Raw genomic sequence first — 17,764 nt, 5'->3', positions numbered from 1 at the left:
TCATGAGGCTTTAGCAATTGGTAACTCTCTGTTTCATAGAAGGGTATCTTTAGCTCCGGTGAGTTTACTTTGTGGCCACACTTATGAGAATGCTTGTCATGCTTTATTGTTTTGTTCTCATGCTAAAGAGTACTGGAGAATTGATGTGACAGATTTTAGGGGATATCATCTCCATGATTGGATGGATTTTTATCATGCACAGGTTTAAGGATTGCAATAATATCACTTGGATCAATCAACTTTGGAGCGTCATGTCTTGGTGTATCTGGAACACAAGAAATGTGGCCATTTTCAAAGGACTGACATGTTTATTAGTCATACCAAGATTACTTTTTCTTACCTTTGTGCATATATCCAAAACTATATAATGGGACCACTGGCATTGGATAGAGGGGTTAACCGATCTGCGTATCTTACTTTGGATGATAGCGCTCTATTTTAGATTTTTGTGGATGGCTCATGGGATCTTAAGACACAAGTAGGAGGTTGATGTTGCATCTTATGGGATTTGAGTGGGCACTTTTCAGCAACCCAATGCAAATATGACATTAGCAGTTTAATAACATTGGTAGATCTGGAAACTATTTGGGAAGGTCTTCTTCTTGGATCATCTCTTGGAGTTTCTCACTCGTAAGTGCATTCGGAATGCCTTTCGACAGTTCTAGCTTTACAGGGTTGTTCGTCTTTTAGAGGGGTTATGTTTGAGTCTTGTACAAGATATTGGACGTATTTCCTATTCTTTTTCTAGGGTTTTGTTTCACTTTATTCCTAGGGAGGTAATGGTTTTGCTAACTTTTTGGGTAAGGGAACTTGTAGTCTCTCTTTGGTGCGGTCCTGATGGGGTGTTCCACCCTTTTCTTTTCTTTTTTAATCACTGATACGTTTTTGCTTGTTTCTATCTTGGCCTTAACTCTTTTATATAATTAAAGCTTTCATATTTTGGCCAAAAACCAAAAAGAAAAAAAAAAAAGAGAAAGACAAAGCACAAAACATGGGGGTGGAGTGCACATTTGACTTCGTATCTTTTCATTGTGAAGAAAAAAAATTTTCATATCTTTCCTATCCATAGTATCCATGATTAATCTTATCTATAACGTCATATATGATATATTCACGTGATTCATAATAATAAACCATTTTAATACCTTTTGAGGGTAGGGTAGGAGATGAATGAAAATTGGACAGCTATCCCAAGTGGGCAAACATGATTTTAATGCACCATAATTGGTCAATATGAATATGATATCTGAAAATGATATCAACAAAAATTATAATATCAAATAAATTCTTTTTTTCATAATTTTTAAATATATATATATTGAAGATGGAAATTCCGACTCTGATCACCTATTTGGAGGAGTTGAAAATTTATAAATAGTTTATTGTATTGTATAATTCAACCAAAACAAAAATCATGGAAAAAAAAATTTTAATTTCTTGGTGAGGGAGAGAATGAAAGATTCCGATACCGAAAAAAGTTTTTCGTAAATGAAAACTAGTGGGCCGTGTACTGCATGAGATTCCACCTTTTGAATTGGGAGAAGTACAGAAAAGAAAAATCCAAACTCCTTTTCCAGAGGAGAAAGCATCACAAACAGTAATTTCCACACCGGTGGAATCTTTATTTTTTTATTCCAGAAAAATCTTTTGACGTTTTCAATTCCCTTTTTTATATATATATATATATATATTTTTTTTTTTAAAATATAATAAAGGAAATTAGGTAAAGCATCTCTATTCTTTCATTTCCTTCCTCCGACAAAGCGTTTGTCATCAGGATCTGTGTGGGACCCACTGTCTGATCTAAAATAAATCAACCACCCCATCTCATATTGGATTCTTTAAATATTCGTGAATAACAAGAATATGACAATGATAATAATAATAATAAAATATACGTGTAATAAAGAGAATTGAAGCTTGATCCTTGATCCTCCTCGTGAATCATTGAACTTAGATTCCGATTCCGGAATCGGCATAATTCTTCTAACAACTGTCATTACTCGCGAAGATGGTTTTTTTAATTATTCACAATAAGTCAAAGAGTAGTTGTGAAAATTCATACCCATTAAATGCCGTGAGACTCAGTGAGTCGACCCACATCACATGGGAATGAATTGAATTTTGAATCCCTTGTTCCAGGATGCCCCATACACCCCACCCACCCCTGTTTCAGGCCTACCCGTGTCAGGTCAGGCAGCACAAGACCCACACTCTTGTAAGGGTGAAAGCGAGGGTGTATGGGGCAACAGGAGCAGAGGATTTGGTTCGAAACCTTGAACTTATTGTCTTACATAAATATCTGCCACCAATGTGCTAGAAGCACATCCACACAAATACGATTCCGAGATCGGAGAAGATTTAACATCACATCACATCACATCCAACAAACACACTTAACACTGTGCAATCCTCAGTCTTCTGACTCTATTACAGTATAGATATCATGTGAAAGTAAATATGAAAACTGAAATCATGCTAACATGAACACCACAAAAGTGTTGATAGCTTGATGTTTCTACACTCCAAAGCTGGATGAAAAGTTGGCTTTATGATGAGTCAAGGGCCACACAGTTCCCACCACTATCAGATCAAATGATCAAACACGATCCACAGGTCTTTGACCTTTGATCATGCATTATCGATGAGATAGATTGGCTTGTCAAAGCAAGCACCAAAACAAATGAGTAGCAGCACCTGCTTTTTATCAAGATCTTACTCTACCCTAGAGGCTAGAACATACATACCAATACAGACTTCTTTACAACTTCTATGAGAATGCTTCCCAATATGATTGTTGATGAAGCTACCTCACTGTCCTAATCTGATGTTGGATTCTTACTGTGGGTCCACTTGCACATGAAATTCTATCTGCTTCTTCCTAGTACAAGCACATTCAGTCTAAATCATCAAATCTTCTTTTGTGGATTTGTTCCAAAAACTCAAAGTAGCATTATACCATTCAGACAAGTAAGGAATAAGTTCAAACTCTGGATCCTCATTTGAACATGATAGCATCCCTGTACAACTCAAGCCAACCTTTCCCACCTACATGAGACTGATTAGAGCTGGCTTTTAATAAGAGCTAAACGAAAATTCCATAAAAAAAAACCTAAGCATATTCTATAGAGAAGTTCAACCTAGAAGATTTGCAAAGCAAAGCTAAGTTGTGGAGTAGAGAAAAACATCCCAGGGAGCCTAAAAACATGACTATCACACTAACGATCCTTGCATTTTCATTGTCAAGACACCAGACACTACTGAATTACCAAATAGGTTGGGAGTTTACAAACCCCCACATTTTGACTCCTGAAGTTCTTGCCTTAATGCTTCCTAGAAATTATTCCAATCTGTTCAGAACAACCTACCTTCGTGTTTACTTATGGGTTAAGAAAGGGGGGCAGATCAAGCCAGAGAGCTCACTTCATTTCTTATGTATGCTTCATAACACATGCCTGTAAGATTGCACACAACTGCAACTAATAATCATGCTAAATCGAACTTAATGAAAAATCTGTCTGAAGCGAAACATGTGTTTTAACAGAATAAGTCGTCATTTTTTTTTAACTTAACAACGACATTTTATATATGCTTCAAAGATAGGCCAGATCAGGAACAGAAAATCCAAAGAGAAGTAGTATGACTTCAAAAATAGAAACATAAAATATCAAAAAGAGCAACAAGATTTATGAGACATTAGGTCAAGGTTTCCATACTGAGCAAAAGTGAAATGTGATAGTAGGAGAAACAAAAAATGAACAAATGAATGGAGAAACACAAACTAAATTGAAACAACAAAATATCCAATAGAACTTTAGAACAAAAAGGGCATGTTCACATTTTTAACAACATCCACGCTTCTTCAGCTTGGGATTCTGAACAATGAGCTTTAGAAGGCAACAAACAAATATCTTTAATTGTCTACAAGACCAAATAACATACGTTGGATCAACTTCTTACCTTACTGTCTAATGAGCAACAACTTTAGCCCCTTTCTTGAAGTCAGGAGTAGTATTCTATAAGATTTTAGTGGAACTGCGGTCCACATGATATTCAACTCCAAGCATGCATCCATATTAATTCACAATCATAAATATGATTTAAAACAACAATGCCAGTTAGTAAAGCAACGAGAATTTCCTAGCACGATGCCAAAATAAAAAAATTGAATAAGCATCAATTATGGCTTCACATACAGCAGCAAAGTGAATTTCTACCTTTTAATTCCATAATTGATTTTCACCAGAGTACTCAAATCCTTTATAAGAAATGCCGTACTTGTCTCAAACACAGACAATGAACAATATGAAGATCAATAACAATGTTATCAAGATACCTCCGATCCACTCAGCAATGGTTCCAACTGACTCACTAACAAAAGATGCATTATTGCAATTGCATATAGTATCTTGACTCGTTCCTTTTAGTAGCTTGTTCTGAGTTCATCAACTTTAACCCAACATTTATGGCTCACATTATCACATCATCTGGTGGTTTGATTCTTGGGTGTGTTTTAAATTTGCCTTTATTCTGCCCAAAACTAGCCAATCACATAACACATGCATGCTTAATTTTCTAGCTTCTACCCTGTTCCTGTAACTTGACACTAATGCTGAATTCTTATTACTGTAAAGCCCCTATAACCGACTTGCAATTCATATTCCTGGTATCAATGAAATAAATTCACAAAAACTAAAGTAGTTTACTGAATTGGAGCCATTTGAAAACATTTCACCAACTATATGTATGGACCAAGAAACATATACATACTCTGGTGCATACAGAAACAAGTTCAGAAATAATTATCAAATCTGATAAATACAGAACAAAAAATCCAAGCTAGCAAGCAAGAAATTTTTTTGAATGTACAAATGTATGAGCTGACTGCAAAACAAAATCATACAGAAAAGCCAACTTCCATCTTTAATGGTCTTCACCTTATGAGACAATTTCAGAGTTTAACATCTGAACTTAAGTTATAGCATCTTCTACCCACTTACATCTAAAAAGATGGTGATATGACATAAAAAAATCCACCTATATAACACGTTGAGATATATAAAACTTCAACCTAGCAGCCAAAAAGACCCTCACTACAATTCTTCAAAACCCAAAGAGACCAAGTAAGAGTTTACATATGGTAGCTTCTCTATGAGCCGCATCCTTCTCTCTGGAACAATAGAAGGAAAAGATTCGCCAAGCATGGTCATCTAACATGTGTTTGACTGCCTTCATGTGATCTTCTTTTGAGAGACCATCCATGCCATTTAGTAAAGTTAAACAAGCTTCAACACTTGAGTCAATAATAACATTTGGAGTCTGATCAGGAGGAGAAGCCCTCTGCATTTTCCGATAAGAATACTTTTCAATGACTAAGAAAATCCTTGTGGCTTCTTTGGCCACCCCACGCTTCCTTTCAGCAGGTGTTCTATCTGGATCATCCACTAGATCCGTATTCATGATTATTGTATATTTGCATGGTGGATGCTTCTGACTCTACATCATCTGGTGTATCATATTCAGCTTCAACTTCTATAGGTTCATTAGCTTGGCTACTTCCCCTATTAACATGTGCATAATTTTCACCAAAGATCAATTGTAACTCCTCCGAAAATGGCAACCCATTTTTTCTATACTTACTCCAAATAGGGATTTCTTGAATAGTATAACCCAAGTTATTTAAATAAATTCAATAACATGCTACACATTGGAACCAAATAGTCACTACTACACAACTATCAATAGATACAATGCAAATCCTGTGAGTTTGCTATCTCGTATTGGCTCAAGGACACAGGTCACTTGTGGTTGACCCATCAACAACATCTCCAAACCTAAAAACTCTACAAAAATCTCTTCATCTGAATCACTAGATGTATCCATATAATGACTATAATCCTTGAAAGTAATCGCACGAACCCCATTCAAATAAAAAAGAGATAACACCCATCTTTAATTCATAACATTCCATAAAATCCATACTTAGAGTTTTATAATCCACACCCTATTAAAAAACACACATAACGCATACAATGCATAACCAAATTTCCATAATCCATAACTTATTAAAAAGCACACATAATGCATACAATGCAAACCCAAAGTTTCATACTCCATACCCTATTTAAAAGCAGACATATGCATACACTGCAAATCCAAAGTTTCATAGTCCATACCCTATTTAACAGTAGACACATGCATACAATGCAAATCCAAAGTAAGATGGTCCATACCCTATTTAAAAGCATATATAATCCATAAAATCCATAACCTATATATATATATATATCTATGTGTGTGTGTGTGTGTGTGTGTGTGTGTGTGTGTGTGTGTGTGTACAAACATTCTTATACAGACCAACTGCATATAATATCATCCTGAAAAGAAAAATATAAAAACATCATGCAAACACATATTGTTCAAGTTTGAGTGGGGTCACTGGGGTGGCTGGGTAGATGCAAGCATAGAATAGAGAAAAATCTTCCTGAATTCAGGGGGGGCAGATATCAGCACTTCTCTGAATGTTGGATCTGACTTGACATATAAGATTGTATTGCCTAACGTGGGGTATCCAAATTCATTGTCATAAGAACACTAAAGGCCTTAGCAATGCTGAAGTCATTACTATCATTGGATGTTGCAATATTCTGAGCTAGGTACTTGTCCCGCTTTGCCAAGTACATTTCTGTTAAGAACTGAATTGGACTTGAATTCCTGAATTCGGGGCCTGTGCTCTTTCTCTCCCTTTTCTTCACATTTGGAGTCTTGTTATGCCTTTCAGTTCATGAAATCCAAAAAATAAAGTTCATGTTACATAATGTTTAAAAGCATGAAATCCAAAAGATAAAGTTCATCATAGGAAAGAAAATATCATCCATCATATGATCCATGAAACCAACGTAAGAAGTCCATCATAAAGGAAAGGGGGGGGGGGGGAAGAGGACATCAATTCTGTCCATCATGAAGTTGAGCCATAGGTGAAAGGAGTGTTTGGTATATTCTGTTGACTTCAGGTGTCATCATAAACTGGATCAAGCATTAACAGAGGATTTCTGCAACTCTTAAACATACAAATAAGGAACAAGAAAAATGAAAAAAGTCCTTAAAACTATTATACAGAGAACAATTGACTGAAGCAGAACCAATTCCTGAACATTTCAAAAAGAAATTGAAGCACAGAAGAGGAAGAATTCCAAAAGGGAACATCCAACCAAACATGACAAGTATTCCCAAGCACAAAATTGTTTCACAAGAGGGTGTAGTGGGGGGGGGGGGGAGAGCGAATTGGGAATGAGAGCTTCTATTGCTATGGAGTTCCCAAGAAACTTCACATGTCTCCCACCCCTCCTCCTTCCCTCTGACTTGCAGATCAACTGACAATAATAAGATTAAAATAAAAACACCAAAAATGCAAGAAATAAAAGCTATAATAGTACCTGAGGTCTCAGATAAGAGCAATACCAGAGAAGAATATCCAACCTCAAGGATGTATGAATATAAGCATTAGTCCTTGACAGCTGAGAAGTCCCCCCATTAGCATGTGCTAAGATGAAGAAGATGGAGAAGAGATGGACAGCTGCACCAAGCTGATTTCAATTACTGGGTTACCAAAGATAGAGGAGATGAAGAAGAGAGATCCCTTTCACAAGTACAACAGCTAGGTTGAAGGTCTGTCTGAGAATAAGAGGAAATTTTTTTTTCAGCTTTTCTCATTTCTTCCTGGGCTTTAGATCCCCCCCCCCCTTGACAAAATGACTTCAGTAAAGCTATTATTGGCATATTATTCACATTTAATATGAGTTTAAACCTAGCTACCATAGAAGTGTGTTTTTAAACTTTTTTTGCAGTAAAGTGTGGCAATAAAACATTTTCTTAATAATACATCCAGACTCCAGATACAACAAAAATACAAATTTAATATGCATTTTGACCAACTAAGGAGAAAACTATAGAGAACAAAGGTAGATTGACATAAGCCCAAGAAAAATACGTAAAAGAGTCACCTAATGAAATTTTTGGAAGAATAATCCTTTAAGGTTTGAGTAAGAAATAAATGAAGTTTAGAAAGGTAGCCTTAGATAGTAAGTTCCAGAACAATCAGACAGGTAAGGATATGTAAGCGAATTAAATATATTAGAAATTTATAATCCCTACTAAAATCCAGCACACAGAAACCCATACAACAATGATATAGCAGGTCTTCTATACGAATGAATGAAGAATTCCTAATTCTATAGATCACTCCCACACAGAGATGCAAAAATAGTGCTCGGTCTTCTAGAACAGAAACGTGACCAACCACATACTATACTGATGGTAGAACTTTTGGTGTTTTCTCTCCTATTATAAGCAAAAAGATCTACGCAAAATGTTGCTCGTCTCTATCTATGAAGATCACAGAACAACTATTCACAACCTAAAACCCCGGCAGAACAGAGCACCCATACCAAAACAGAGTACCGGAGAGGTCATGCATTTGACAATGGTCTTGGAAATCAACGTAGATGCCAAGCAAAATCTAACCAACATGCAAATTAGGAAAATAAAAACAAAAACAAAAACCAGAGAAAAAGATGGAAGAAGAACCCCATACAAACCTCTCTTTCTGGGAAAATTACGTGATTAGCTGCTTTTAGGTTTCCCCTTACAAAAATAGCCACTCAATGTTTCACTTTACAAAATTAGCCAAAACTGAGTTTTCATTTACAAAATTAGCCAAAATATTGATTTTTCACATTTTTGAACATTTTTTACCCCTAAAACTGATCACATTGAGCAGGAAAATCACTATTTTGTCCAAAAGGGAAAAGGCATTATTTTTTTCATATCCTTCGGACATTTTCACCCCTATGCCGGTATGGTCAATTTTAAGGGTAAAAATGTCCAAAGAGGTGAAAAAAACATTATTTTGGCTAGTTTTGAAAATGCAAACTCATTTTTAGCTAGTTTTGTAAAGTGAAACATTGAGTGGCTATTTTTGTAAGGGGAAACCTAAAAGCAAATCACGTAATTTTTCCCTCTTTCTTCCTCAAAGATTTGAAATCTGGAAAGAGGAAGAGATCCAGAAGAACTTGCCTGAACGAGTACCAAGACAGAAGCTTTCGATTTGTAGATCCTAATTTGTAGGTGAAACTCGATTAGGGCTTTGAGAACTTTCCAAATAATGTGGTACTGTATTTGATTGATCAAAACAATAGCCAAATAGGACCTTTCACAAGGAATCAAGTTCTGATTTGATAGACTTAAGATGAAACAAAATTTAGATGTGAAAGAAGGCTGAAACTAGAGTGGTATTATAAGGATAATAGCATAACAATATGGACTGAATAGATCTTCAAAACAGGGGCAAAACTATGATGAAGAAATTGAAATGACAATATAAGGGAATTGAGAATAACAATGTAAGTATTCACACTGCAAGGTGAATCGATTGGATCGAAAACCAACCTACCTTAATCAAACACAAGGATTTTCCATAAAGAAAGAATGCTAACAAAGCAATTTGATTTCAATTGATGAGTTGTGTCTTCACCTCTTACATGAGTCTTTTTATATAGCATTCTAAAGAGACATAAACATTAATGGTAACATCCAACCACTAACTAACACCATTTACATATTAATAACTCAACTACTACCTAACTCTTGACAAAGAAAAATTCATTTGACAATGAGTTCTTTTATTTTCAAAGCACAACCCTTTTTATTGACTTTTCAAGAACTAGACTTGGGCTTAAGTCTAAACCATGAATATGTGGACTAACTTTAATCCACTAAAACAGCCCTAGCCCATGAAAGTCATGGGCTGATTTGAGTGATAGCTTTAGATTTTGATGGGCCTGACCCAATAGGCTTCTTCTTTCTTAAATATGTTTTCAATTCTGCATCACCAAGCTTTGGTCCCATGAGTTACCGATCTTCTCAGAACTTCATGGCCAGAGCACGATTGATTAGGGAGATTTTCAAAACCCTAAGGCTTTCGTTCTCCTTCGAGTTGCAGATCTTCTCAGAACTCGATTGCCAAAGCCCAGCAGTGGCTTTCGACTTTTTCCGACTGTTGTGAGTGTGAAAAATCTCTGAATGGAGATGTTTTGTCTTATGTTCGTAATGACATTGATGCCCCTCAATTCTGTCGCACCCAATGAGCGTGCCCCGCATTTTGTGAGAGAATTGCTTCTGTGTCCAAGAAGTTGGAGCTTCTTGGGCAGGCACAACCAATTTGTGTGCTAAATGCCTAGTTTGGCACACTTTTACTAAACCATCATACTAATTTTAGACCAGTTTACCATATAAGATAGTGACTTCTCTGCCAAAATAGGAAAATGACATAGAATAAGTGTGCCAAAACCGTTACCATACAACCCGTAAGTGTGCAGGAGCGTTACCGTAGAATTCCTATACTAAGAATTAGCCATTGTTGATTTCTGTGGAAGCTAGGAAAAGAAGAGAAAAATGTAGACTGACATTATTAGTTAGTCACTCTGCCGTCCCCTAATTGAACAACCATTATTCTGTGGTAATCATGAAAGTAATCAACATGCGGAAAAATACTACAACCGCAGTCGCACCATTGATCCAAGAATGGACGAATGCATAATGAGAATCATATTCCTTTCAATACTTCCATTATCAGTGGCTAAACCAGAGTAACCAAAAGCACAACCACAAAACCTACAGATTACAGCACAGAAGCGGGAAACAGCACAAAATGAAAAACACAGAGAGAAACACTCACCCTCCCTCCTTTGCCATGCAACTTGCAGTGCTCTCATCTTCTCCTTCGTCGTCGTCGTCGTCTTCTTCTTCTTCCTCAGAATCGAAATCGCTGTTGGCTTCCGATTTTACTTTTCCGTTGCTTTCGTTAACCGCTTCTGCAATTCTCTCTTCTTCGTCGGCTTTGTCGAGTTCCCTTCGCAAGAAGAGGTGTACTTGCTCTTTTATGAACGCTTTCTTGTCTGATAAACCGATTTCAAAATGTTCTTCCAGCTTCTGGCTCACAGTAGTGATGGTGGTGGTAATAAGGTCCGGAGAGCGGATAAATTCTTGAATCCTTTGTACAAGTTCTGAGTCAGACACCATTTCTCTTCTTTTTCATTCACCATCTCTCTGCTTCTTTACCTTCTCTTTGATTCATTTAGGGAGAGAGAAGAGAAGAGGAAGAAGAAATTGAAGGAAGGTTGGGCCAAGAGGGTGCTGGGTTTGGGTGGGCTTTAAGAGAAGGAAAGCAAAAAAGGTGGGGAGATGGGTATGGGCTCAAAGCGGTTGATTGGACCATCATTTCCTTTAGATGTGTGACATGTGTCACAATATCACATCAAAAGGTTGAGGTCCATTTACAAGTCACATCATTTTTCTTTAAATTTAATCACAAATGATATCATAAATGGAATTCAACCATTTGATATGATGTTGTGATACATGTCATACATCTACGAGAAAATGGATATTGAATAAATTTTTGAAGGTAGTTTGGACAAATGTGACCCCTCTTCTTTCTTTTCTTTTCCCCCTAAAAATTAGAACATAACGTGTTTTAAGGATAACAGGATATATAATGTGGAAATTTAGAGAATATATTAGATATTGAATCATCATTAATCTTATTATTCTAAGTATAGTGAGATTATTAAAAAAAAATGGTTAGGGACACTTCTTTTTATTATTACATAAATAATAACGTTATGTAGCTATAGGATATGTATACTAAGAAACTGAGTCTTAATCCTCCCATTGCACATTTAAGAAGGGTCTCGTTTCTGAACACTGATAAGGTGAACTTTAAGTAAAACATGCTCCTAATTGTGAATAGAAAGGTGTGAAGGGAGCATAGTCCTATATCCTGACTAAAATAGATATGCATACATGTACATGTTTAGATATTCTAAGATTAATATCTAAACATATAGGACTATGGATATAAGTAAGAAGGTGTATAAAACATGTTTATTCATTATAATGTATTTTGGCATTTTAAAAAAGGTATTCATGGTATAGAATGAAAATCCAAGACATTATATAAATAGTTTATGAAAAAGAAAGTAAATTACTCACAAATAAGCAAGTTGTGGGTTTTGAAAGTTATCACTTGTTAACGAAGTAAAAATAAAAGAAGATAAAAAGAAAACTGAAATGAGTATTTTGGGTTTTTATTTTCATTTATTTATTAGCATGTCAATTAATATGCCAATTAAAACAACAATTAATAAAAAAATCAATACGGCTGCATTTAGAAGTCTAATGCGATATTAAGTTTATGCTTAATGTATGGGAAAATGTCGTTTTTTCAATTGTACATTCGAAAACACATATTAATACAATAATTAATATGGATATTTACTAACTATAGACACCAAACACACAGAGTCAACCTCATCCATGCCTTGAACAGAGAAGCATTCCTTGTTCTTTGATTTTTTTCAAACAAATGCGCCTCACTTGGAAATCCTTATAATAACTTTTCTGAGTTTAATTACTTATTCATGCAGTAAATGTACTTACAACAGTAGCAACAATAGTGGTCACTGCCACCATTTCCGTTAGTATTTTACATATCATAGCTTTGATGTTGTTTCTCCAACTATATCCACTTTGAAATCATCATTAACTTGGTTTTCTAATACCAATGGACTCAGAATCATCTCTTCAAATGAATCCCCCCAAAACCCATCAAAGTACAGCAGTTTGAATCAACTTCAAGGCTGGCCACCTTTTCTCTACAGAAGCTCATCAGAGAATTGTGATGCTAGCTTATCATGATAATATCTAGAACTGGTAACAGAGAATAAACATATTAATGCTTTAGGTGCCTTTCAAAATGATTCAGAGAATTTCATGCACCCCTGACTTTGGCACCTACACACTTCAGCTTTCTTCAACAATGACTTCTTCCTTGTGCTCGGCAGCATCTCTGCATCCAAATTTCACACATCCAACTTCAGTTGAAGGGTTGTGCATCCTCTTCACAGCATTTCTGATATAATTGATCTGACATCTAGCCTTTTGCCAATGTGATTTTATGGACATTCTTGTGGTGCATGTATGCCAACTGCAGTTCCCAAATGTGAAGAAGTGGATCAATAGTGAAAATACTGAAATGATTCCTACAATGAAGAAAAGACCTCCGAAACTTCGCACAGTGAGCTGGTTACTTGACACTGAAGTAGCACTGCAACTTGTTCCATTTTCTATCCAACCTTGCTTGATTTTGTCTAGTGTACCATCATCAGTAAGATTTAAGATCGCCATGGACATGTAAGGGACTAAAGGAGAACCTTTAGGAAAGATCTGGAAGACATACGATACATAAACTGTCCATTAATATTCACAAACAATAGAAGTGTTGGGGTTGGGGTTGGGTGGGGGCGTGGAGGGAGAGCATTCTAGCACATCTTTTTTTCTTCTTCTTATTTAAAATTTAGATTGAAAAAAGAAAACCCAACCTACAGAGAGAGTAAGTAAGAGTGGGAAGGAGACTTACAAAGCCAAATCCTTCAGATGAGTAAATGCGTCCGACCGTGGTGTATTTATTACAATACATATTGAGAAAGATTGGGATGTAAGGAAGTTCAAGAAAAAACACTTCAACTCCTCCATTGTGTGTTCCAACAGATAAGGCATTATGATATTCCTCTGGGGAGCCATAACTCTTGAGCTTGGAATCATCCAACTTCAAGTAGTTTGTCAGAAAATCATGCACAAATGAATCTCGTTGAAATCCCACATTATATCCATTTTTCATTATGTCATTAATATCTGTGATTGTTGGCTGCAACTTTCGAGCAGTTAATGTGGATGAAAGACTTGCTGTGTAACTTTGCGTTAGGATGAGCACAAAGAACACCCATGTGATCATCACAGTCCTGGTTAAGTTACTCTCAATCTTCTCTCCTACAACCATTGAAAGAAACTTATTTCTGACATTGATATTGCTGTCACTATCCACCACTACCTAAAATTGAAGAGACTGGAAGAAAAGAATATGCTCAATTAAAGTGGATCCTTAAATTTAACATTGATCAATCTCCCTCCCTGTTGTGTGTGTGTGTGTGTGTGCAATCATTTAACATCGATCAATCTGCTTCTGTGACTCTGTTGTTTGTGTGTGTGTGTGACATTTTTTCTGCAGCAGGAAACCCATTTCGATGCTCATTGCAAAGGGTTAATACACAAACATGTCCATAGAGTAGGAAAAGTTCTTCACATGGTGACAGAAGCAAAATTCTTTCATGGCATATTCTCAAATTGCCCATTACCTTCATAGGATACTAAGACCATTTCATGAATGACCAGCAAAGATTTTTGCCAGGACAAACTTGAAATTGCTTCATTTGCTTTGGTTGCATCAATTTCAAATATATAAGGACTATGAAATTCATTTGGTGGTCCAATTTTGTAAACAAATTTTCCATATTTCCTTGGGTGAAGATGATGGTGTTGGTCATGAAGTTTAGACCCAGGTGGTTGAGAGAACCATCACGAGAATAAGGGAGGTGTTTTTATTTTTAAAATTATATTGACGTTTAACCTATCAAATAAAACCATTTCATTAAAGAGCAAGAGTGAGATTCATTTCAAATTCAAAATTACAAAAGCTCTTCAGCTATTTCAAAGTTTCTGTTCCATTTGATAACCATTTCATTAGAACAATGTGTAAAACACTCAAACTAAACAACTTCTGAAATAAAAGTCATGATGAATCAGGAATAACTTGAAGGTAGAGGTTACACTTACGCTGTGCAAATACTAGTGTTAAGAAGGAGAACCAAAGGCTTGTTTGAAGGCGTTCCCTTCTTGACACCCCAAGCTCAGTATTTGTAGGATGTTCAAGAATCCACACCAAAACCCCTATGTAGACGAAACCAGCCATAGTCATCAACCAAAGACCAAGGCTTAAAGGCTTTACAAACATCCATAATTCTTTATTCACATCATGTTTGACTGGTACCACCATTTGCAACCCGGATTCTGTGTAAGGCATTGTGAAATCTACAAAAAGAGATCGATTTGCCAAAATTGTTATATCCCCCACTGCAGCATCGAAGTTCTGTTTATTCCCATGCATCACAAGAGAATTACATTAGTATTTATATTAAAGAATAAATATTTGTAATACTTTTTATGGACATGATGGAAAAGAAACTCACCTTAAGGTAAACTTGATCTATAAGTTCATTATAGCGCGAAAAATTTCCAGTCGGTGAGTAAGGTAGAAATTCATAAAAGATACCAAATGGTAGTCGATTTGTTGCATTTCGGAATACGTCTATGCAAAATCCTGAAATTAACACCTTATTAGTGATGGGGTCTTGTTCCACTTTTACAAATTGTTTATAAGTAAGCTTAACAGGCACCAAGATTTTCAAGCGCTCATGACCCATTGTTGGTAGAGCCCAACCCATTGGCTTGGTTGTTGAGTCTCCTGGCCATACAATAGATTTAAGGTTACAGCTGCTTGTAGAAGTTGAATTTCTTCCCTTATTTTTTTTGTCTAACTGTCTTGAAATGCCAATCTCTGGGTTCCAATATCCAATAACTCTTTTCCCCTCTCCAATCACATTGAGTATTTCGAAAGCATAAGGTTTTAACTGTCCTCCAACCAAATGGAAATCACCACTAAGGCCTTTAAATCTGATTCCCAAGATAGTCTGGAGAAGTTGTGGACCAATTGGTGAGTATCCAACCCTTGAAAGATCAGTTAATTTGTTGGTGGAATTGCTACTCAGGAATTGAGGATCCAAGGTTCCAACTTGTTCAACTGCCATAGCTAATGCCCAAACTGTATCATATGCCCATATCCCATAGGGACTTGGCTCAGATATTTCACCACTTGATTTGTTTGAAGAGTAGAACCTTCTTTTCCATCTGACTTTAAATTCTTCAAGCTCTTTTGACTTCGGTATGTATGGTCTCACACCTAAAACACCTTGCATTGAATTAATAGTACTGGAATCCATGGGAGTCAACAAACTTGATAACCCATCAGTGACAATCCAAGCAAAACCTTGTCTCATCATTCCTGCATTGTTTGCATTAAGAAAAAGCCGAGATCCAACAGAAGAAGACATGTGGACGATGAATATCCTAGTTTGCATTGTTGTCAGTTTATGAAGTTCTTCTAATATTTGATCATCATTTGCATCCAAAGGAATGGTACTCCTATATGGCACACGAACACCAATATCTTGGAAGGCATCAATGAAATAGGGTATCACTCCATGTCCATAGTTGGTATCTTCATGTATCAGAACCACTTCCTTCCATTCAAAGGCTTGGATAATGGCAGCAATGGCTTTAACTTGGATTGAGTCATCAATAGTGGTCCTTATAAAATAAGTACTTTTAAGGGTAGAAAGAGAAGGACTTGTTGCAGAGAAAGACAAAATAGGTACTTGAGCTTTTTCTCCAAGATTAATCACAAATGAAGCTTGAGTTGATTGTTGTGGCCCTATGATAGCTTGAACTGCTACATTTTTCATCAGGTGCAAAGCTGCATTTAGAAAATCTTGTAAGTGAACTATACAGTGTGTAAGCTGCATGTATCTGTTAAATTAGAATTTCCAACTTTGCTATTGACAAAATATTCAGATTTTGACTTAAAAAAAAAAAATTATATGCTGCTGTAGCTTAAAATGTGTGACTAGAATTAAACCTCTGACAAACGACAAAGAAAAAGAAGAAGATGGAAGAGATTGCGGCAGAAGAGCTTAACCAGCAGTCTCTCCTCCATAATTACAAAATATAATAAACAGAAAGTTAGTTTAGAGAAGAAAAAGAATTTCTTAAACAGATTACAAGTAGATAGAAGAAAGTGAAAAAGATATAAAGGCCGGGTATTCCATGGGACATTCTACCTTTGGTTGAAGATATAGTTTGTGAGTTGTTGTACCCATAACCCAAATTGGACCAAGTTCATCTCTAACTAGATATCCCCATCCCTGGCTTAATAAAGTCCTTTTGTACATCTCTTTGAGCATTATTTCTCAAGAGGAGTCTCTGGTTTTCTTACCCGAACTAACTTAATCTTTGGAGGTGGCTTCCCGTCCTCAGAGACGGCCCACTTTCACCTTTGCTTTGGTCTCAGGAGCAAAGACCGGATCAGAAGCAATCCAAAGAGCTAAGAGTACATTTTTTTACCATCAACAGGTATATATATAGTAATTCGAGACACGTATATATAACAATATGTCCAATTCTGCAAGTGCAAGCTTATAGTGTTTGCCAAGTTTCAAGCCTTTGCAAATACACCCAAAGGTTTGAACACCATACTTATGATGTAAATTGATAGTAGTCATTGGCTATTAGCTTGAGATATTGAATGGTATAATTTCTTAAAACTTAAAAAAGAAAATAAGGAAATGTCATGGCTGATGATCAAATATGTAGATCTCTCGAAAATTGCTTGTTGGTGCAAAATTCACAGAGGGTTACGAACTACGAATTAATCACGCCAAACTAACCAGATTTGGCTCAATCTGGACTTGAATCCACTCTTACTTGCAAGGTTGAAGAAGAACAGTTAGAATTGGAGCCGATCAACTGGATCGGCGCTCTGTCTCCGACGGTTAAGTCAGTGAACGTTGATGGATTAGGGTTCCAGAGCTCCTGAGAGCTTCAGAAATGTTTTAATGCTTAAAGGCGGGAACAAGCATATAGTTTTGAGTGAATTTGAGTGTCTTACCTTCTGTACATGCTTCAGCCCTATTTATAGATTCCTCTTTGTGACTTTACTTTCTCTTAGCCGTCGATTGAGCGTTATAGAATGGAT

At 36.2% G+C, this 17,764-nt stretch overlaps 2 protein-coding genes across 2 annotated transcripts; both read right to left on the bottom strand.

Annotated features, from left to right (window-relative positions):
- Positions 1-2,237: 2,237 nt before the first annotated feature.
- LOC149017933 (uncharacterized) lies at positions 2,238-11,166 on the bottom strand. Its single transcript, XM_089152256.1, has 2 exons — positions 10,736-11,166; positions 2,238-6,774 (listed from the first exon to the last, which is right to left on the bottom strand). Exons 1-2 carry the CDS (start codon positions 11,077-11,079, stop codon positions 6,558-6,560), a joined length of 561 nt encoding a protein of 186 aa, XP_089008382.1. The 5' UTR covers positions 11,080-11,166; the 3' UTR covers positions 2,238-6,557.
- Positions 11,167-12,469: 1,303 nt separating this feature from the next.
- LOC149017932 (glutamate receptor 2.2-like) lies at positions 12,470-16,475 on the bottom strand. Its single transcript, XM_089154253.1, has 4 exons — positions 15,144-16,475; positions 14,731-15,043; positions 13,478-13,887; positions 12,470-13,284 (listed from the first exon to the last, which is right to left on the bottom strand). Exons 1-4 carry the CDS (start codon positions 16,473-16,475, stop codon positions 12,862-12,864), a joined length of 2,478 nt encoding a protein of 825 aa, XP_089010379.1. The 3' UTR covers positions 12,470-12,861.
- Between the last annotated feature and the right edge of the window lie 1,289 nt (positions 16,476-17,764).

The sequence above is a fragment of the Hakea prostrata genome, chromosome 4 (assembly GCF_041222555.1).
Source record: "Hakea prostrata isolate BN-2017 chromosome 4, UWA_Hpros_2, whole genome shotgun sequence".
Taxonomy (NCBI): Eukaryota; Viridiplantae; Streptophyta; class Magnoliopsida; order Proteales; family Proteaceae; genus Hakea; species Hakea prostrata.
Note: the sequence above shows the minus strand (reverse complement) of the source record. Positions and strands in the feature narration are given on the sequence as shown.

Coding starts and splice junctions, on each gene's coding strand:
- LOC149017933 (XM_089152256.1), bottom strand. CDS start 11,079: ATGGTGTCTGACTCAGAACTTGTACAAAGGATTCAAGAATTTATCCGC. Junction 6,775..10,735: donor TGCATGGCAAAGGAGGGAGG/GTGAGTGTTTCT, acceptor ATGAACTGAAAG/GCATAACAAGACTCCAAATG.
- LOC149017932 (XM_089154253.1), bottom strand. CDS start 16,475: ATGAAAAATGTAGCAGTTCAAGCTATCATAGGGCCACAACAATCAACT. Junction 15,044..15,143: donor TAGATCAAGTTTACCTTAAG/GTGAGTTTCTTT, acceptor GGGAATAAACAG/AACTTCGATGCTGCAGTGGG. Junction 13,285..13,477: donor CATCTGAAGGATTTGGCTTT/GTAAGTCTCCTT, acceptor TATGTCTTCCAG/ATCTTTCCTAAAGGTTCTCC.